This window comes from Galeopterus variegatus, unplaced genomic scaffold (genome assembly GCF_000696425.1).
Source record: "Galeopterus variegatus unplaced genomic scaffold, G_variegatus-3.0.2 Scaffold5327, whole genome shotgun sequence".
NCBI lineage: Eukaryota > Metazoa > Chordata > Mammalia > Dermoptera > Cynocephalidae > Galeopterus > Galeopterus variegatus.
In genome coordinates, this window is record NW_007731438.1 from 29,227 (window position 1) to 51,945 (window position 22,719).

General features: G+C 39.8%; 1 protein-coding gene across 1 annotated transcript in view; it reads left to right on the forward strand.

Annotated features, from left to right (window-relative positions):
* The window catches only part of SLC10A7 (solute carrier family 10, member 7), a 62,225-nt gene that overhangs the window by 25,985 nt on the left and 13,521 nt on the right, over window positions 1–22,719 (forward strand). Inside the window, exon 4 of the mRNA XM_008589244.1 lies at window positions 930–1,003. Within this exon, the coding sequence (XP_008587466.1) occupies window positions 930–1,003 (74 nt within the window). The remainder of the gene's footprint in view (window positions 1–929; window positions 1,004–22,719) is intronic.

A 22,719-nucleotide genomic window follows, 5' to 3' on the forward strand; every position in this document is an offset into this window, starting at 1 on the left:
TGCCGGTCCCGGTCCGGTACGGGCGCGACACTGAGGGTTGCGATCCGTTGCCGGCCACGAATAAAGACAAAAAGGAAAAAAAACAAAAAAAGAGCAGAAGCCTAGGAGTTAGACTCTATTCGAATCCTGGTTCTGTCACTTACTAGCTAAGTTATGTATGAGTAAGTTACATGACTTCTTTGTGCCTCAGTTTTCTCATCTTTAAATAGGGATATTGTATCACTTACCTTATGAGGTCACGTAAAGACCTTAGACAAGTTGCTGATATGTGGTAACTGCCAACAAATTATAATTTATTATTTTTACTAAAACATATGATGTTAAGTCTTTGTTCATACCATATATTTCTCAGAAGTGTGTGTTTGCTACAAAAGAATGTCTCTTTGAGAGAAGTATTTTTTTTTCCTTTTTGTCTTTTTTCGTGACCGGCAACGGATCGCACCCCTCGGTGTTGCGCCCACCCCTCGCTCAGCCAGTGAGTGGCCGGTCTGTATGTGGGATCCGAACCCTCGGCGGGAGCGCCACCGCGCTCCCAAGCGGGCTGGCCCGAGAGAAGTATTTTTGAAGATAACATTAATTCTTTCAAGCCACTGGGTAATATCAAGTGATAACCTAGAGACTTAGCTAAAAGAGTTCCTTGCTGCGTTATTTTCATAAAGTCCTACACCATAGGCTGATTACATGTGTGATCTTTGGAGACCTCCACCATGAATTTTTTAGACTGTTTTCCTTTTCATAAATAAATGACTCAGAAGTGATTCTTGAAAAAGAAATTCAGACACTTCTATACATTTTGGTGTAGAATTACTTCTGTCACCAAGATTGATCAAAGGGATGTTAATATGAAGGTAAGTACTACATTTGATTGAGGATGTATGAGATAGACTTTTTATAAAAGTATTTGTAAAAAATCTTTTTTTTGTCCCTAGGAATAATTCGGATTTCACACCAGCAGATACAGTGGCTATCATTTTCTGTTCTACACACAAATCTCTCACATTGGGTAAGTGATTCGCAGAGTTTAAAACCATCTATTACCCTCTTATGATTTACATAAGAGTTACATCTTACGATTTTGAAATTCAAGGAACTCTTTAGATTAAATGGAATAGGATATTGTCCACTCTGATAGATAAAGAACAATAGCAAAGTGAAGATGGGTCATTGATTTGAAATACTATTACTTGATTGAACCAGTCTCTGAGGACCTAAATTTAATACTGTAGGATTTAGCTTAATTTGTAATCATGTTTTCAGTTCTCATAAAAGATTATCAGTGTTGAATGTTAACTTTAGAGCTGGTTGGGGAGGGTACCAGGGGTAGGTGAGGCTGCTTCTCAAAAAGGAATTGGCAAAAACTTTGTTTGGAAGGCTCTAGTATTGCCCCTAGAAAATGTTAACTTCTTTTCTGGAAGCTCAAAGCAAGGTGAGAATAATGGTATTACTCTAATTTGATATTGACATTAGTTTGAAGTTTATTTCTGAATGTTATATTATTTCTATAAAGAAACACAGTAAGTTATCATTAGCTCAATTGAATTAGCACTAAAATTGAAATAAGTATTTAATGGACAAAAATAGATTAAGAAGAAAAGTGCTATTTTCTACTCGGCTTTATTCAATTTAATGGCATTATCTCAATAACCTGTTAGACATCCAGAAAGTATGTTTTTAGTCATTAAAAGTCATTAAGTAATCAGAAACTTTATTGAAATATAAATATACATCTTGCACAAACTCCTTGAGGTGGTAGGCATGTTATGTCAAAAACTCATATTAAAAATTTCTCTACATTTTTGCATGTGACTTAAGAGAATTAAGAATCATAACATTACTCTAAGTCTGCTTACATTAAAAAACTTCAGTCTATAAACTAGAAAATGAAGACATTTGATAATGTGTCTGCTAATCCCAAACATATTTACCTAATAGAGTCTATTGTCTGTCTTACAAAGTTTGGGAAATGATTTAGCAGTTGTTATCTAGGGCTTCAGCTTATTTGAATAAGTTATATATAAACTGTTCATGCATTGTAGTATGTTTGATTTTCATGATAATCATCATCAAATTGAAGTTTAAAAGAGCTTTTTGGAGCCATATTCCAATCATGATTTTGTGACCCTGGACAAATTAGTTAACCTCCCTTAACCTTAGCTTTTTCATCTGTAAAATGGGAAGAATAATACTCACTTTGTAAGGTTATTGTGAAGATTAAAGATAAAATTTAAGTACCTAGCACAATACTTGGAAGATAATAGGTAGTCAATATATGATAAAGTGTGTTGTCGTGATTGTACTGTATTTAGATTGCTGTGGACTAAATGAGATGGCCCACCTACATGCATGCTGTGCTGCCTGGCACACAGGAGATACTCTATAGCAGTAGCTACTATTAGTCATTATTGTTAACGATATTAGTTGTAACCATTTTACCACTTCCAGAGTTCCAGTCCCCTGACCCCATCTTGTAGATTTTCATGTAACGTGTGTGGTTTTGTCTCAAATAAGTCGTCTGGCATTTCTTTCTCATGTGTATTATTGTGATGTAGTGTCTTGTATTCCAGGAATTCTAAAAACTAAGGGACTTTTATAAAGTTAGGGAATCCAATGGCAGATGCTGCCAGACTCCTCAGATGTGTAGAGTGCAGGGATCAAATGAGCCTGTGTCCTTAGAACACATGCTAACCCATGGCTGCAGCAAATATGAGTATGTCTGCATTTCCGCAATGGCTTTTAAACCCAACCCACTCCTAGGGATTTGCTTTTGTCAGGAAAACCAAAATGGATTTTCTTTGTTTCTCCATGATGTTCTTCTGTGCTAGAGCTGGCTGTGTTGAACAAAGCAAGAAGTGTACTGCAGTGTGACCAGTATTCTTTTCTATAAGCAAAATACCTGCCTATTCAATTTTTTTTTATCTTTTCATTTTCCCTAATCCCAATGCCATACTGTTCTTTATGCTTTCTGAATGCTGATTTTCAGGCAAGCAGATAGATGCTCTGAAGATCAATCACAAGTAGTTGTTTTGCTAAAAAGACTTGGGTTAACTTGGATTTTTGTTTGCTTTTGCAGTGTTCTTCCATGTGAGTAGATACTGAGATCCTCCAGTAAGACACTAGTATGATATCTAAGTAACCAGGTAGTATACATCCTTAATTACTTTCACAACAGACTTAAACTCTCTTGGAAAATTGTAAGACCTAAATACTCAGTTTGGCTCTTCCATTGATACTTCCCCAGGCCTCAGTTCCTTTAGCTCTAAGATTAAGGAATTCTACTTCCAACTGAATATTCTGTCATTCCTTGATTATACCTAGTTTCCCTCCTGCAGTCTCTCATGTAGCATTTATTGAAATGGCCTCTTTGCTGCTTCCTTTATCTAAGAGAGATTGTCCCTATTTCCACATATAGCAAGGAATGTGTGGATGCTATTGCTAGAATGGACTTGTTAGGCCCTATAAATTTACTGTATCCATTATCACAAGATCCGATGCATGTTTCCCTGTACTGGTGACCTGACATCACTAGTATAAAGTATATGCCATGATAGTGACCTGAGCTACAGGCTGATAATTATCCTAATGTAAATTATTTTCTGCATAGAAATGAAAGAACATCACACAGTGTGTGAAGAATTCATATTCCAGAAAGCAGGGGAAAATTTCAGGTAGTATCACTCACCTCTCACATAAGATGAAATACAACAGATTGTAATATACCTATTTGGCACTTTAAAAATATATCTTTCCCTTTTGCTACCAGTCATATTTCTTCTAGTGATTTTATGTATATATATATATATAATCTTTAACATCTTGAATAGAATACATTAAGTGAAACTTACAAAATACCATTCATTATTACATCTAGTATTTGTATTTAAGAACAAGTCATTGCAGGCAAAGTGATACCCACATAACTAATAAACCAAAGATGAAAGCTCCTGCTTGAGAATTTCTGAAATTCTCTAGTATATACACCTTCGATTTATTTTATTGTTCTTGCTTTTGCCCTGTCTTATTTACTCTTTCATGTACTTGCATCCACACACATGCTGAATTTGATTCATTGCTTTTATTAGTGCATTTGCCATTGATTGATTAGTTCTTCGTATTAGTACTTTTTCTATTGATTGATTGCAGATGAAGTGACTATTTGACCTTTAATTATGAGGCTTCCTATTGAAAATGACATTGAGCTATGGCTTCACATAATCCATCTGGAAAGCCTGACATGATGCCATTCCCTGGAGTTCGTTCGGGAAGACAGAGGAGGCCTGAAGGAAGTGCAGAGCTATCACTGTGCTTCCTCTGAAACAATACTACAGGGCTTGTTTGCTGCTCTCCTATAGTTTCAACTCAGGGTTGGAGGTAATTTTATCTTTTGTCAAGACAGCATCACTTGCTGTGGGTTGCCATAAAACCATGACCTCTCCCAGTTTATTCTCTAGTTTGATGGTGATATGTGTGTAATAATGAGAAGATATTTTACATAGCAGAGATTGAAGAACAGCTTGTACCCTAGTTAAGAATGACTCAGTGCACAGTCAGTCAATAGATCTCATCAAGAAAGAAATTAGATCCATGATATCCTGTGGAATTGGTATTTTACTTTTATTTATCTTTTTCTCTGGAGTATTCAAATCCCTTTGCTTGTCTAGAGTTCCAAGATATGAAAGCAATTTGAAGACCAAAAAGTGCTATACTGGTTCCAAGTATTGTAAATGTTTGATCTTGGCATGAGTTTGAATTGTTTTGTTAATGGTTTTAACTATGATTACTTCTGTTTACATTGCTGGTTACAAGATAGTTTTAAAATATTGTACTTAACATCTATAATTGTTCCCATAAACATATATTTCCATGTGGTCCAGTCATAAACTGGCACTCATTACTTATATTTTCTTTTTTTTTTAATTATTTTTATTTTTATTTTTTATTTTTTTTACATTCTAAGACGTTGTTGCAGAGCAGTTGGGAGTAGGGGGGAGAGGGAAAAGGAGAGGAGGATAGGGTGCGAGGAAGAGGAAGGGGGTGTGGTCAAGACCCATGGCACCCCGCCTCATTCTGCCACGGGAGCCCAGGAGGCTTCCAGCAGCAGCTTGGATATGGCTGGGCTGGATTCATACTTCAGGGGGGTGTGGCTGAGGCCCCATCTTGGCAGTCGTTGCTTTTCAATAGTTGTAAATTGGTTGATTGTGGGAGAGGGTGACTCTGGGTACTGTCTGTTCTGCCATCTTGATCAGACATTCATTATATTTTCTTTATTATTTACAAAATGTTGTATTCTATTTAAAGCGGGTCTTAGTAAGTCAGCCTTACCTTTCATGAGGCAACACTGTCCATTCTTGCAAACTAAGAGCCACAGTGCTGTATGATAGTAATCTATTAAAGTGGAAATAGAAATCCAGATTAGACAGAAAATAGAAGACTGTCTTTGGAGTATAGCTGTAAATATGTTTCTGTCCTGCAGATTGCCTCTAGAGTTACAGTTATGTAAGGAAAGGCAGTTTTGGGGGCCTATACCATCTGACATATTCTTAAAGATACCTCTGAAATTATGGACCCAGTAGATTTTACCACCATGCAGAAGAAAAATGAAGGAGTGTCTGTAATTTTGTGCTGTTTTCTGATCCACATGAAGAAAGGGAGAGGTGTAAGTTCTCAAAGTGGTACACTTAAGTTCCTCAGAGGTTTGTGAGCTATTTTGTTTTGGATTTTTAATTCTGAATTAAAAATTAATGTCTGAAAATCATTGCTAGCCTATCTAGACTTTGTAATCAAAATTCAGGAAGTCCCCATGATTCTAGGCAGCAAGTAGATAATAAAAGTTCTTTGAAGGATCCCCAGCCCGACCTTCAAGTATTGTTCATCTTGATGATATACCAAATGTTTGCCTGAAAGACCAGTGCCCTCATACCCCCACGCTTTTCCTCTTCCTCCATGTTTTCTATACCAGGGATTGGCAAGCGTTTTTTAACCACAACCTAGATTTAGAGATATATTTTACGACATGATCCACAATTGATTTTGTAACTCACTAGTGGGTCATAATCCAAGGTCTGAAAAACTTTGCTTTACACCTCACTTAGTGAGAAGGTTTCATCTCCTTCCTCAGATAGTTACCATGTAGGCTTTGGCTTCTGCTGTCACTTTGTCACTGAACCCAAATTTCTGATCCATGTAGGAACCAGAGCTACATTAAGACTTAGAGTAATTCGTGATTTGTGTAAAATAAGGTACTTTCATTTAGATTCTTATTTTAGTCAGCTTATATAGCAGAGTTTCTATATCTTTTGTTGATTTATTCAAAATATTTTCAATAATAATAACAACTAACATTAATTGGGTATTCGATAGGCAAACATGTGCTAAGTGCTAGTTACATGAAATAATTTACTTTAAAATAATTTCGTGTTGACATTGTGGTGATTATGTATGTACTAGTTAGTTTAAACTTCAGCACCAGGGACAGCCAGTTGCTCTAATGGAAAAGCTTTATCGTAGTGTTCAGCTACTGTTTTATCAGAAGGGAAATACTCCAGAGGCAGCTACAACAAATACTTTTATCTATCTCTATCAACAGGAGACTTTACTAATTAGCATAAGGAATTCACAAACAGGTTTTGATTGGTGAAATTACTGACTTGTTAATTTGCATGATAAAGGTAATAAATTGGTTTTCTTAGATATGCAGACTGCCTAAAAACTTTAGAAACACCTCTCACTTGCTAAAATAATCCAGCAAATCCCATGGCCTGCATATGAAATCCTCAGGGATGTGCTGGAGGCTTGATCCTATGCAGTTTTATGTCCAGCTACTGTTAGGGGGAATCTGTGGTTGCCTGAGGCTGACTGGAAGGGTCAGTGAATCCTGTTCTCAAATGTGGCTGTGTGTGCTTTGAGAGACCCTCTCATGCAGGGCTATGAGAGCACTTGAAAGGTCAGAGTTGGGACTGCCAGTTTACAGGATAGCATGCATAAACTGTGTCTGTGCTTGACTGCTCATGCATGTTGCATTAAAAAATACTCGTCTGGGGGTTAGCTTGCTTTTATTAAAATCTGTAGGCAAGGTTGTGGGGGTAGAACTAACCTTCACCTACCTTAAACTTCTTTTACCACTACACGTTATCTGCCAGAGAGAGTCTGGAACTGAGGTAGGACCAACATAGTATAGGTCACTTCCCAAAAGTACTTTACATGCACCAGCTCACATGACTTCCACAATCACCCCAGATGAGGAAAGTGAAGTTCCAGAATGATCAATAACTTGCCCAAGTCACATGGTCCCAAGTGGCAGAGCCAGGACTCCAGCCCAGACTTAACTGTTAGCCACCGTGCTGAGCTGTAGTGAGAGCTCTGCAGAAAGAGCTCTGTGCTGTGGAACCTCTCAGTCCTAGGTGACCTCTGGGCCCTTCATAATTCTTTGATTCTGAGAGTCTTAGAATCTTGAGCCCTTTAGGTAGATACCATAATATCAGCATTTCTCAAAGGATGGCCCTCAAAATTATAGCAAATTGCTTCCTAAAAAATAAACACATAAATAAACAGATTACTGGGCCTTTGCTCGGGCCTACCAATTCAGATTTTTTAAGGGTGTAAGAGCCCGGAATACACTTCAAAAGAAGGTATTATACACATTAAAGTTTGAAAGCCACTCCGTTGCCCACATCCACAATCATCTCTCAGCTTCCAGAGGTGCTGGCTTATACCCCCAGGTTCTTAGGGAAGCTTTTGACCTAACAGAATATTCAGTCAGGTTTTGTGTGAGTGCTTTATGATGATGGTGGGAACCAGTTTGGGTCAACTCTGGATGGTTGGTGTGTTTTTGTGCTTTAGCCTTGCCCCGGCATACCCCACTTTTAAGTACTTTTTATCCCATCTTTCACCAAAAGGAGATACTTAGAACATAAATGCTCATAGCACACTACTAAGTATTGTATAAAAATAAGCAATAAAATTTGTTTTAAGAAATCAACTCAGTACCTGCCCCTGATTTCCAGGAATCATTCACTTCCTCATTCCATGGTATCAGTATATGATATTGTGGTCTGGACTAGAAAGGATGAAAACCTGACTCCAGTTTTTCTAACCTGTAGCTGGAGTTCCCATATTTTTGCCTAAATTCAGAAGCCCTTTGAGTTCCCTTTGTAGCATGTGGTCAAACCACAGCATTGCAATGTAGAAGTATGCAGATATTTCATAAGGTATAACCTGAACAAAAGAAAACCACCTAGCACTCACTCCAGAAGTGGAGCTTGCTTTCTTTAAGACTGTGGCAAGCTGAGGGTAAAATTGAAGCATATTTAAAATAATTTCAGAATGCCTACTATTCGAAAGTTATCCTTATATAAATCCCTTTATGAAAAGAAATATATACAATTTTTCAAAAACTCTCACAATGCAATAAATACTGTGGAAAGATAAAAAAAGGAAACAGGAGATGGAATCATTGCTTTCCAGAAGTTAGTGCTCTGAAAGGGGCTCAGACCAAATATAATTATGAGCACTTGTCAAGAGTACTTGTAAAGAGACGAAGGCCAGTGGAGGTTTTGGCAGCATCTGAGGTAGGAAGTTTCAGTTCCCATGGCAGTTCTCAACAGTCACAATTTTCAGAATTTTATGAGTGCTTCAGACCTCATCCTCAATGATTTCAATAACCCTTCCCTGGTTAGTCCTATTGACTACTAAATTTGAGCCCCACAATACTGTTTTATAATTCTTCTTCTAACAACAACAACAACAGTCCTAATAGCTATCATTTTGGGAGTACTCACTCTATGCCAGGCAGTCCTAATAGCTACCATTTTGGGAGTACTCACTCTATGCCAGGCACTGTACTAGGAACTTCACATATACTGTCTCCACAGTCCTAATAGCTATCATTTTGGGAGTACTCACTCTATGCCAGGCACTGTACTAGGAACTTCACATATACTGTCTCCTTGAAACCTCTAACCAACCTTTAAGATAATTATTTTAATCTCATTTTGAGCAGATGTGGAAACTGAAGGGGATTCAGGTAAGATCACTTGATCACATAGCTGGCAGGTGACATAGTGAAGATTTAAACCCAGCTCTCTATCATGAAAGCCTATGTCCTCCCTTTCCCACCTCCCAGTTGTCTAGAAATGCCTAGGAGTGGCATGTCAGCCATCTGCTGCTCGCTCAGTCTGAGTGATGGAGCAGGGGCAAAAGGGCAAGGTGTTTCCATGTGTCAGGTTCTCCGTAGCTGAGCTCCACCTGCAGTTGTGACCCTGCAGCTCAATGGCAAGGACACATGAGAAATCTCACACATTGTGCAGTGGCACCTCAAACTGTATACCGAGTCCTTATCACTATACACTTCTTAATGACAGCTCTTTGTGTTAGAAGCTTCTAATTCCATAGTTTCATATTTATTTCAAACTAAAAAACACCATATCATAGAAGTAGATCTAAAGAGATTAATTTTACACATTAATAATCAACTCATGTGCCCTAAGCCATATACACTTCATGCTTCTGAAAGGGAAACTTCACAAGAATTGGGAGAAATACATTCTGTTCCGGAGCTTGCCCTTTCTGGTGAGGCCTTTTCTAGGTCCAGGAGGGCCCACAACAGCCTATTTCCCAGTACTTACTGTTCATCTGTGCACTCGCTGTCAGTTGCAGAGGGGTTTCATTATTATTGCTATTATTAATATTTAGGAAGTTTGCCTCTAGCAGTACTAAAGTGTGCATCACAAAACACTTGTTTACTGTGTTTGAAGTGAAGAGTCTTACCCAGGAGATCCCATATACTTGAAGTTTTATCTCTCAATTTCAACTTGCAAACGGAGGTCCATGAATAACAATTGTACTTTCAGAGTTGCATCTCTCTAATTATTTATTTGGTCGTGTCTCTTCCCAGAAGTTCCCTTAATTGAACCAGACACTATAAACCAGGTTGTGTTTAGTCAATGCCAACCAGCTTCATGCTTCTTTACAGTAAAGAATAGATGAACCTGAATCTGCAAAGCAAGTGAAACACACCCACTCTGTGTCCCCATTTACAGCCCCATCCAAGCAACTCTAGCCAGAAATTAAAGGTAACTGCCCGCTTTTTAAAGCTGTAGCTACCCCATAGGTTTTTGACAAGTTACCCTGGGGGTAAGAGGAAATATAAAATTGGACCCAATTCAAAAGATTCCTGGGCCCCAGGAAGCCAGCTGGTTTGGAAAGTCATTGATACTAAAGCTGAGCATGTTAATGAAACCATAGCTGTGATGCTTCCCAGAGTACCTTTGCTGCAGGTTTTCTCTATAAGACTCCAAGGAAAAGATAGATTTAAAACACAGTGTACTACCTTCGTTCATTCATTTATACTACAAGTGTTTATTTGGTGCCTACTATGTGCCAGGCCCTGTTCTAGGCCCAAGAGGTACAACAGTGAACTACACACAAAAAAGTTCTTGACCTTATCTGGCCTCCATTCTAGCGGGGGTAAGCAGACAAATACAAATATATAGCACATCAGATGGTGATGAGATGGAGAAAAATAAAACCAGAAAGGAGAGTAAAGAGTGCCCGGGTGGAGGTGGGAAGGCTTCGGGCTTAAAGGGCACGGTGGATGAAAGACCTGAAGGCAAGAAGGAACAAGTGAGTGGGTATTTAGGGGAAGAAGATTCCAACTAGAAGGAACAGTGCAGGCAAAGGACATGAGGCAACAGTGTGCTTGGCATGTTGGAGGAAGAGAGAGGCAGCAGGTGCTGGGGCAGAATGAGTGAGGGAGAGCTAGAGGAGATGTGCTGAAAGGTAATGGGAAAGGGGGCCTGCAACATTGTGCTAGGCCAACATTGTGTTGGGCCATTGTAAGGACTTACCTCTTACTCAGAACAAGAGAGGCAGCCACTGGAGGGTTTTGAATGGACAAGTGATAAGATCCCACTTCCACTTTGAAAGGATCCCTGTGGTTGCTCTGTTAAAAATAGACTGGGCTTAGGTGGGTGGGAGGGTGCAGCAGTGAGAAACAGGAAGACCAGTTAAGAGGCTTTAATCGAGACAAGAGCTTAGGGTGGTTTGGTCAAAGGTAATAGTGGTGGAAAGGATGAGAAGAATAGGAATTCTTGGCAAATTGGGTATGTATGTCAGAAAAAGAGGAATTAAAGATGTTTGGCCTGAGGAGCTGTGAGGATGGAGTTGCCGTTTACTGGATTAGGGAAGACTTCAGAGGCGCAGACTTTAGTGGTGGGAGAGGGATGCTAAGTTTGAGATGTCTTTTCGACATCCAGTGGACGCTGGATTTCTGATCCAGACTGGAGTGTTCAGTCTGTAGATGTTGTTTTAAGCTATCAGACTGGATGAGATCATTAAGAGAGCATGGAGACAGAGGAGAAAAGAGCTCTGAGGACTGAGAGCCTGAGATTCTCCAGAGGATAGAGAGGATATGGAATTATGTTGATAATGAAATGACATGAAAGTCTAAATCAGCCAGACCTATAGACATCCAAACTTGCAAGCCCATATTTTTCTCTTATCTCAAAGTTGAGGCGAACATTAAATCAGAAACTACATGTGAAGATACTTTGAAACATTAAAAGAAGGGCCTGGCATTTATTTGGTACCTACTATTTGTAAGACACTATATTAGGCACTTAACTTGCCTTATGATGTCATGTAGTCTTCACAGCAACTGTGCACGATAACTATTATTGGTCCTATTGATCAAGCCTCAGGGAGGTAAAGTAACTCATGCTAGTTCATACAGTGAGTAGACGGCAGAGCCAGCACACCATGGCTGAACTGTCTACCTCCAGAGTCCTCTTGTTCCACCTTCTTACCAGAACTGGCTTTTTAACCTGGCTCACATTAGATCCTCCTGGGAGTTGTCCAGCAATAATGATGCCAGGACCCATCCCCGACACCTATGAACTCAATCTCTCAGCATAGACTGAGGCGTCCTATTTTTTAAAAGCACCTGGGTGATTCTAATGTGCAGCTGAATTTGAGAACCACTGCATTAACTAGCTTACTGTATTTGTATGCATTTGTGTGCTACTGTGTTCCAGAAAGAATGTGAGGTAGCATTATACCTACGCATTTGTTAACAGAACTGACCATTTGTTTGTATTGATTTGTGAAAACCAAAATAATCTCAAAAATCAATATTCAGAGAACACTGAGGAGATGAGAAAAACATCATTATTTCCAGAAATGACTTTTAGGGTTTTCTTCATTTCTTCCTCTCCTAGAAGTCTTCTAAATGAGGTCGTAACTGCCAAATTTTTGTATCATTGAGAATAAAGGTCAGGAGTAGGTTATCAGGACATCATCTAGGCAAGATAAACCACAGAAATCTGAGTCAACCTTTTTAAGAGAGATGGATCTAAGGATAAATAACTCTGATATTTAATCCCCAAATCAAAATTGCCTTTTCATTTATGTCAGAAGACATCTCTTCTGAGGCTTTTGTTCATCATAAACACGGTACCATCAAGAAGAAAATGCCAGAAGATGAATAAAGGCCTTGTTGACAAAACAAAACAAAACAAAACAAACATGTAAATTTAAAATAGTTAATGTGCATTTGGGTCACAGCTTACCCACATTTACCATCTCACTAAGATTTGGAAGCCTTCTGGAAGTTCCACTGTCTACTGAAAAGATTATCGATGCAACATTTTAGGGAAGACTAAGTTTAGGTGGTGGGGGTGATGGCAGAATCATGTCACACCATTAGCTTCTCTTTGCTGCAGACTTAAAAGTTTCAAGAGTTTTTCTTCATTTATACAAAAACACATCTAAAAAATTCTGTAAACTTAGACGAGGCTTTCCAGAGTCAGTCAGACGGCAGTTCTGTGTTGGTGATCGTGTTAAATATATTCTTATGACCTTGTATTATTTTTGTCATATGAAATTCTCATTCTGTTTTTGATGTTTTCACATCCTGTGATTGTGAACATTAGCCAGATTGTCTCATTAGAAGACTAACAACTCTTCACTGGCAGCCTAGAAAAGTAGAAAAGTAACCTCGCTACTTCCTTTCCACCTTGTAAATATAATAAATATAGTGGCCCCTCCCAGAAGACACAGCCAGTGTTTGAATGAAGCTTTCATGGCTCAGTTCTCTAATTCATTCTTGAATTCCCCGTTTGCTAATTACTTCTACAATGCTGTCAGGCAGGTGAGGGTGTACCTAATCTTCTGAGGCAGAAACCTTCAATTGGTAGAGTTAAATGTTTCATTGTCAGCATCTGGTGAGTTGGCTCAGGCCATTCATTAAACATCTTTTTCAATCAGAACCTACCTGTTTCAAAACAGAAATAGAACCAGCTGCTCATTTTGCTCTCTTTTTCTGCATCTTTATTTACATAAAACTTTCAATAAAGTGATAGGATTATAGCCCATGTAATGAAGGCTAAAACACAATCTTTAATTTTCCTAATGGACTGAAAATAGTCATCAACTAAACTTTATTCAGAACAAGTAAAAGTCCACCAGACCATAAGCACCTTTGTTGAAAGGGTACCTCTCTTCCCTTCAGATTACATTAATTATGAAATATTATTACATGAGAATATTATGTAAATATTATTTTCCTTACGTTTTTACCCTCCATCATTCTATGTTAATATTATCAAGCATCCCTTTTCTAGGGCTGCTGAGTCCTCTGCCAAATTACCATTTCACGTATTTCAGGCACAAGGTGAGGTGAAGAACACAGACTGGAACCAGTCTGTCTTGCTTCACATCCCAGCCTGCATCCTGTTGCTAGCTGTGTGCGGCCTTGGGCACGTTTTTATTTACTCTCTGCTTTAGCGTCCTTGTCTGAATAATGGGGACGGTAACAGTAGCTTTACTCACCTTGTGGATTTGAGAGGTGAGTGAGCTATTTGTACACTCTCCTGAACAGTGCCTGGCACGTAGTAGGCACTGTGTGAACATTTGCTGCAATAAGTATTCTGAATTACCCACAACAAATGAAGACAAAAAATATGAACTCCAGACATGGCTTCTGAGTGTAAGGTGTGATTGCTGAAAGACTGAAACATGAACACTGCTCTCTTTTTTCTGAAGATCTTGATTACTAGAAAGTAACTACATTTCTTTCTCTGAATAATGGCCTTGGACATCTAGTTTGTAACCCTATATTAGTCCATTTTTTTCCTCTTCTGGGCCTAAGTCTTCTTTTTGGATAAAGGACTATTTTTGAATTCTGGTTTTGAAATATGAAGGAAGGATAATAATTCTCTTAGGAAAGTTTTACACAAACATCTATTTAGCATTTGGCTCCTCACTACACATGAAAAGAAATCTGAGCTTAAACTGTAATTGTAGAGGGGGGCAGTGGCAGGAGAGCGATGCTAAGGCTCAATGGGGAAGCAGTCCCTTCCCGGCCACAGAGACTATGTTTGGGTCACCTGTGTAGATTTCAAAGTGACCGTTTCCCTCTCATATACTACCTACAGAGTTAGGATAACCATATGACATTTTGCAGGCTCCAGAGGTTGGAAATTAAGTTTCCATTTGTACATATCTGTTAAACTGGTTCAAAATTATCCTGTCTTTCTGCCACTGGTCTAGCAAAGGGGATGTGTCAGACATCCCAGAGCTGCTGCTGGTGGATTTGTATTCAGCAATTTGGGAATGCTAAATCTCCTTGGATTCCGTGAACCCAACTCTGGGACACTGAGAAAACTGCTAGACAGCTCGGATTCACTGCACCTCACTTTGGATGACTCTTTGTATAAAAAGGGTAAAAATGTTTTCTTCTCTATCTCAGGAAGAAACAGTAGAGGCTCTGATGCTATGGCAAGGCCATACCAAAGATGGTATGGCAGGAGTTTTCAGCTAAAGATAGAATGACTGAAAAGAACAGGGAAGTAAGTGAAATGTAAATCACTGGCAAGGGTAAGGCAGCACAATCTGCATATTAAAATATCTTGGGCCGGCCCGGTGGCGCACTGGATAGTGCGCCGCTTGGGAAGCGCGGCGGCGCTCCCGCCCGAGGGTTCGGATCCCACATACAGACCGGTTCCCGCTCACTGGCTGAGCGAGGCGCGGGGGCAACACCGAGGGTTGCGATCCCGTTGCCGGTCCCGGTCCGGTACGGGGGCGACACTGAGGGTTGCGATCCGTTGCCGGACACGGAAAAAGACAAAAAAATAAATAAATAAAAAATAAAATAAAATAAAATAAAATAAAATATCTCAGAGAATTTGAGCAAAAGACCAGTCATTTAGATGAGGGACAATGAGAGCAAGTCACATGATCTGGGACATCCTGTTCCCCTTCCTGGGGAACTCTGCAGAAAGTTGACTTGCCAGCCTTCAGAAGGTTCCAGAATGGATTTGGTTCTAGAAGGGCGGGGGTTACAACCAGAATGGAATTCTGGGGGCTAAACACCGCCTGGACCAGAAAGCCACAGCGTAGGGTAACGCTGGACTGATCCAGCAGGCCTCTGACAGACAGCATACACATCAACCCGCAAGTGGTGGTTTTTCTTTTTACACCCTCTACAAGGGAGAGAAAAATTGGAATAACCTAACTGTTCACTGAATCCCTTTTGCCTAACAATGTTTTTCCACAGCATTTTCTCACGGCCCTGTGCCTTGAGTTTGTTATTGGGTGGAATTTGCTCTTTGCCTAGCTTTGGCATGGTGTTCTATATCTTCTCTTCCTATTAAATGAGTAAGAATGCAAGCTCTACGAGGGCAGGGAGTTTTGTGAATGTATTCACGACACCTAGAAGTACATCTGGCACAAACTGGATGAATACTTACTATATGCCAGACATTGTCTATTATTTCACTCACTCTTTAATTTTTTAAAAAAGCCCTATAAATTACAGATGTTAAAACTGAGATTAAACAATTTACACAACCCGGGTCACATAGGTAACAAACGGTAGACATGGCATTCAAACCCAGGACTCTCTAATTCCTGCACCAGGTTTCTTATACTGTACAGCCTCTTGTAGGATAGGGTAACGCTGGACTGATCCAGCAGGCCTCTGACAGACAGCATACACATCAACCCGCAAGTGGTGGTTTTTCTTTTTACACCCTCTACAAGGGAGAGAAAAATTGGAATAACCTAACTGTTCACTGAATCCCTTTTGCCTAACAATGTTTTTCCACAGCATTTTCTCACGGCCCTGTGCCTTGAGTTTGTTATTGGGTGGAATTTGCNCTCAGAGAATTTGAGCAAAAGACCAGTCATTTAGATGAGGGACAATGAGAGCAAGTCACATGATCTGGGACATCCCGTTCCCCTTCCTGGGGAACTCTGCAGAAAGTTGACTTGCCAGCCTTCAGAAGGTTCCAGAATGGATTTGGTTCTAGAAGGGCGGGGGTTACAACCAGAATGGAATTCTGGGGGCTAAACACCGCCTGGACCAGAAAGCCACAGCGTAGGGTAACGCTGGACTGATCCAGCAGGCCTCTGACAGACAGCATACACATCAACCCGCAAGTGGTGGTTTTTCTTTTTACACCCTCTACGAGGGAGAGAAAAATTGGAATAACCTAACTGTTCACTGAATCCCTTTTGCCTAACAACGTTTTTCCACAGCATTTTCTCACGGCCCTGTGCCTTGAGTTTGTTATTGGGTGGAATTTGCTCTTTGCCTAGCTTTGGCATGGTGTTCTATATCTTCTCTTCCTATTAAATGAGTAAGAATGCAAGCTCTACGAGGGCAGGGAGTTTTGTGAATGTATTCACGACACCTAGAAGTACATCTGGCACAAACTGGATGAATACTTACTATATGCCAGACATTGTCTATTATTTCACTCACTCTTTAATTTTTTAAAAAAGCCCTATAAATTACAGATGTTAAAACTGAGATTAAACAATTTACACAACCCGGGTCACATAGGTAACAAACGGTAGACATGGCATTCAAACCCAGGACTCTCTAATTCCTGCACCAGGTTTCTTATACTGTACAGCCTCTTGTAGGCTACCAGATATAATAAATGGTAAATCCCTGCATGAAACAACAGCTATTATTAGTGAAAATTAGTTTACTTTAGGACAATCCTAACTGAAAGCCTTTTCTAACCAAATTCCAAAACTGTTGTTGTATCTTATCATGGCATTATTTCATGCTCTAGAAACTGTATAATTGCCCCTTTGTTTAGAAATTGAGATAAATCAGTGGCAGTGACCTTGACTTTCTGTGACTCTTTTGTTTCTGTAAAGAAAGTCTGGGTGTGTGTGTGTATTTGCACACACAGGCCTGTGTGGTGCGTAAGGGACACCAAGATCGGCATTTAGTGACATCTGGAAAGAGTGGCTGTGTTCCTCCAACAGCAGCTGCCTTCCTGGATTACATTATGATTGAAGAGACCATCTATCCCAATGACATTTAAAGACAAACATGAGCTTTTCTGAAAGATTCAGTAAGGAGGAAGAGAGAGAATTCAAGCAACAACGTGTAGGACATTTGGATAGTAAACTTATGGATGTTTCTAACTAAGAACAAACTAAACAAAAGTGGGAAATCACCATGGCAACCGAGGAAAGAAGCAACTGGATTCCAGATTGCCAGCAGCTCTCTCCAGAACTCAGTGAAAAATCTTTGAAAGCATTTAAATGGAAAACAAGTCATGTGAATTCAGGCAAATGAATCTTTGAAAGACAGGAAATGATCCAAGTGATTGGAGTATGCTATCTCCTAGCTAAATGGGATAGCAAGTGTAGTCTTAGACTTCAGAAGACACAAAGGGTGTTTTTCAATACATTTCCTCTCTTACTCCACACTTTGATACTCATTTTAAATCTCATTTTCCTTTGTCCAGTTTCTTCCCTTCCTGTTACATCAAATATATTTTCACCCTATGAAATACAATCCTCTCCTAGAGGGGTGTGTGAATGTATTCTCCTTAATGTCTAGTGAAGCAACTAGCATTTGTTCTAAATCCTATCTTTTTCAACATAGGAAACATTACTTTAGCACCTATTCTTCAATAACCAATCATTGATGTATTGAGTACCAGCCCCATGCTTAGGCATTGCAGGAGATTAAAAGAAAAATATAATATGTTAATACTTTGCCTATGTATAGGGGAAGCCAAAATCTACACAAAGGAAAATAATGGTGACGTAATCAAAAGCTTGATTATGTGATGCACCTAGGAAGAATGCCTTCATTCTTTGAAAGACGAAGAAATCAATAGGAAAGCCACCTTCAAGGTGGAGAAAAATGCAAAACTGAGCCTCAGTGAAGGGAACTCAGGTACATAGAGAGAAAGGACAAGATCCAGGCAGGACTCCCCTTTTACACAGACAAGAAGGTGCCAGGCCTAAGCCAGTGACAGCAATTGGCAACTGAAAGTTTGGTTTACTGCAGTCAACATAGCTTAGTGATTAAAAGTAAACCCACTAAGGTCCAATTCTGTCTCTACCACCTACCAGGTGTATGAGTTTGGCAAGTTACTTAAGTACTCTAACCCTCAGTTTCTTTATCTTTAAATGGGAAAATTGCCACCTCCTGCATACAAGGGCTGTTGTAAGGATTAAATGAGATAATGCAAGCAAAGTCCTTAGCATGCAGTAGTACCTACAAAATGGTGGTAGTAATAATTGTTTTTTACTGAAGTTGAATAGTCAGAGGAGTTGATGAATGGGCACTGGAGAGTCATTGCAGTCCTTGAGCAGGGTTTTGGCTTTAATTAATAGGGGTTTGGGGAAGATTGATCTGCTGTGGCTGGTAGGACTGATGAGGGAAAGAGTCTGAAGACAGGCAGTTGTGTCAGAAGGCTGTACATATATAATCTTGGCTTGACTTTATGAGGAATTAAATTAGAAAGATGGCAGTGAAATCTGAGGGGAAATGGTAAATGAAGGAAGAATCTACAGAATGTGGTGGCTTTATCTAGAGGCAGAATGACAAATGGGATTTGTCAAAGACGATCCCCAAACCTTGAGCTGTAGGAACTGGGTAAGAAAGATGGCAGTGAAATCTGAGGGGAAATGGTAAATGAAGGAAGAATCTACAGAATGTGGTAGCTTTATCTAGAGGCAGAATGACAAATGGGATTTGTCAAAGACGATCCCCAAACCTTGAGCTGTAGGAACTGGGTAAGCTAGTGACAGTAGGGGCTGCATGGGGCTGTGTGGCCCTCATCCAGTGACTCATGTGGGAAGCCGATGTGGTCAAGCAAGAGCTACCAGAAAGCAGCAACCAAGAGTACAGGGACCTTGTCTGTGTTAGTCTCCTATATCCTCAGCACCTAGGGCAGTAATTCACATATAGCAGAGGCCCCAAATGTATTTTTTGAATGAAAGAATGAATGAGTGGATGGTGGGAACATTGTGCACCTTCAAGTAAGTAACCTGTAACAGTGATTGATGTGAAGTAGGTAGTTTTTATGTTGTGAACAATAGAGCAGCTTCAGTGGGAGTTAAATAAAACCCTGTATTTAATCTAGGAAGGGGAATGTCTGTTTCTTGAGGAAAAATAAAAAACTGTTCATCCAATAGAAAGTAGTAATGGCTGAAACTTGAACACTGATACAAAGCGAATTTTCTAATTCAGAGAACATAAAATGACATATTTAAAATAGGAAAAAAAATGTTCTTGTAGGTATTGTTTTATCCTTTCCATCCTGGGTATAGGATAAAAGAAAACCCTTACTTGCTTGTTAGAAGAAGAAAGCTCTTACTTGAAGTTCCTACTTGGCAGATGCCAGTTGAAAGCTGTGCTTATGGAATATGCTGCAGTGTCAAACTCTGTTGGATAATTTTAGACAAATGTGTCATGTGTGACATGGAAATATGGCACGCTGTACATTAGTGATTTCCCAAGTGTTTGGATCAGGTAGTAATGTGCTGAGAGAGTGCTCTTTATCTATCCACGCGGTGTACTTGTAGAGCAATGGGGAAATGCCTTTGGTGGAAATTACTTTAGTCAGAAAAAGAATCCATTTACAATATGTGCCTCCTAACATCTTTCAGACAATGCATTGTATTAAAGAGGCATTTTTTGATTAATGTTTTATAAACATTTTTCAGCATGACAGCTTAAAGTCCCTGTAAAATTGTAAATGCGTGCATAGTGTTCACTTCCATAAAGTCAAATGCCATCTCATAAAGTCTAGTTGAATCCTGTCAACCATGGTGACACAGAATCAGTACCTGGGAGCATTAAAATTAATTTGCTTCATTTATATTACTGCAGTGATAGCAAGATGAAAAGAGTCCTATATTTAAATTTTACTTTAAAAAGAAAACTCTTTCTACTAAGTTTGTTTGGGTTTTTTAATTATTGCTTTTTTGTTGTTCTAATTAATGAATGTAGTGAAAATGGAGTGATAGTCTGCACACCAACTTTATGATAAAATCTGGAAAAATTCAAATCTGCTCATTCAGCACACTCCTTTTGAGCACCTACTGTATGCTCGAAGAAACAGTCACTGACTACGAAGCCCACAGCTTGGTGAGAGGTACACACAAGAAACAGGCGATGATAATAAATGCAGTGAATGCGAGGTTGGAATGCCCCAGCATAGGCAAGCATGGACTAGAAAGGATTTGAAGGCCAGCTGTGGGACTTTTTGAGGATGGCTTCCCAGAGGAGGAGATTTAAGAACTGAGGGCTAAAGAATCCAGAGGAGTTGGGCATGTCAAGAAGTGGGCGATGGGCATTCTAGGCAACAGAAGCCCAGGTGCAGAGGTCTGGAGGCGAGACAGAACATGGTGCCTGGGCAAGGATGGCTGGGAGGAGACACAAGGTGCTCTTTGTGGCTGACCACAGAGGTCAAAGAGCAGAAGAGTGGTGAGATTTAGAAGGAGGAAGGGCAAAAGTCAAGGGCCAGGTCATGAAGTGATAAGGGCCACACTTATCACTCCTGTGTGATAAACTCTTGTGTGATTTGACATAATCAGATTTGCACTTCAGGTGTTCTTTCTGGTTGCAGAGTGGGAAATGGCTTGGACAGGACAAGCCTGAAGGCAGAAAGATGGATCTGGAGACAGTGTGGGAACTGCAACTGAGAGCTAACAGTGCCCTGAAGGAAGGTGATGGGGACAGAGGTGTGAGTGGTCACCCACATGCCCAATAAGTTACATAAATGCAGGGTTACATCACATCCTGCTTCCCTTCCCAGCATACCTAGCCCTTTCCAGATGAGTGCTAATTGAATGAATGAGTGAGTGATCAAGTGAATTATTAGAGCGAGTGAAGAGAACAGAAGCTGCTTCTGGAATAAGAGGTACAGCTAGTTTTCTCTGATTTGACATGAAGATCAAATTTCGCCAAACTCATGGCCAGGTCATAGAAATCACAGTATGGAAAGTGCAATGGTTCTTAGCAGGTTCCCAGCCTATCTCTACTGAGTTTCCAGTTGTTGCCCAGCTAATGCTGGGAATGTGGCAAAGATGCCCTAAACAGATATTAAACTCACTGCTGCCAAGTGATTGCCGCCATAGCATGGGACACTCTAACGCGGAAAAGTTAGCTCTCGCTCTGCCTATCCCACCTCCTCTTTTTACTTTGACCTTGGAGAAAATGAAAATGTGCTGAGTAGAAGCTCTGCTAGTATTGCAGGGAGGGGAGGTGGGGAAGAGACTGAAAGAGAGCAGGAAAAAAGAAAGGTTGAGATAAACAGGAGATTGAGAAGAAACTGTAATAACTGAAAAGGAAAGTAGATTATTTAGTGATTTATAAGTAAAGTAGGTTTTAAGACCAAGGGAAAGTAAAGGTCTCCCAAACACATAACATACAACTTGAATCGCTGGAATGCCCCTGCTCCTGCTGAGTGATTGACTTGTGACCCCATCACGTGAGAGTAATATACAAAGGACACATAAGAGAGACTTGAGCTTTGATGACTGGAAGCTAAGTTTTATTTCGCTGATATATTATTTTCAATCATATTTTTAACATTAGTCACTTGGGAGGTTAGTAGTAGGAAATTTGATTAATGACTAGCGAGAAGGTATTGCAGGCAAATAAAGTGGTGGGGAGAAATTTCTATTTAATTTGACAAATGTCTGCAGCAGCTGCAAGTTATCGTGGGTCCCTTCTCTTTTAGAAATAAGGCAAATGACTATCATACAAGGCCAAGTAAGGAAAGGGCCACTACAGTCAGTCAGGAAAACAGAATCCATCCTTTCAATACAGCCAGCCCTCTGTACCCATGGGTTCCACATCTGTGGACTCAACCGACATTGAACTGAAAATATTTGGAAAAAAAAATTAACAAATGACTATCATACAAGGCCAAGTAAGGAAAGGGCCACTACAGTCAGTCAGGAAAACAGAATGCATCCTTTCAATAAAGCCAGCCCTCTGTACCCATGGGTTCCACATCTGTGGACTCAACCGACATTGAACTGAAAATATTTGGAAAAAAAAATTAACGTCTGTACTGAATGTGTATAGACTTTTTGTTCTTGTTATTATTCCTTAAATGATACAGCATAACAACCACTTACCTAGCATTTACATTGCATTAGGTATTATAATTATTATTATCATTATAGGTAATCTAGAGATGATTTGAAGTATACAGGAGGAGGTGCGTAGATTATATGCAAGTGCTACGCCATTTGTTATAAGGGACGTGAACATCCGCAGATTTGGGTATCCATGGGAGGTCCTGGAACCAATCCCTCGTGGATACTGAGTGATGACTGTGTACAGAATTGATTAAACAGTGTTAGAAACTGAAAAGGGAAAAGGGGACAGTGAGAAAACAGGTGTAATAACTGCAGGAAGTAGCTGGAGCTGGGGGGACAAAGAGAAGAAGTTGG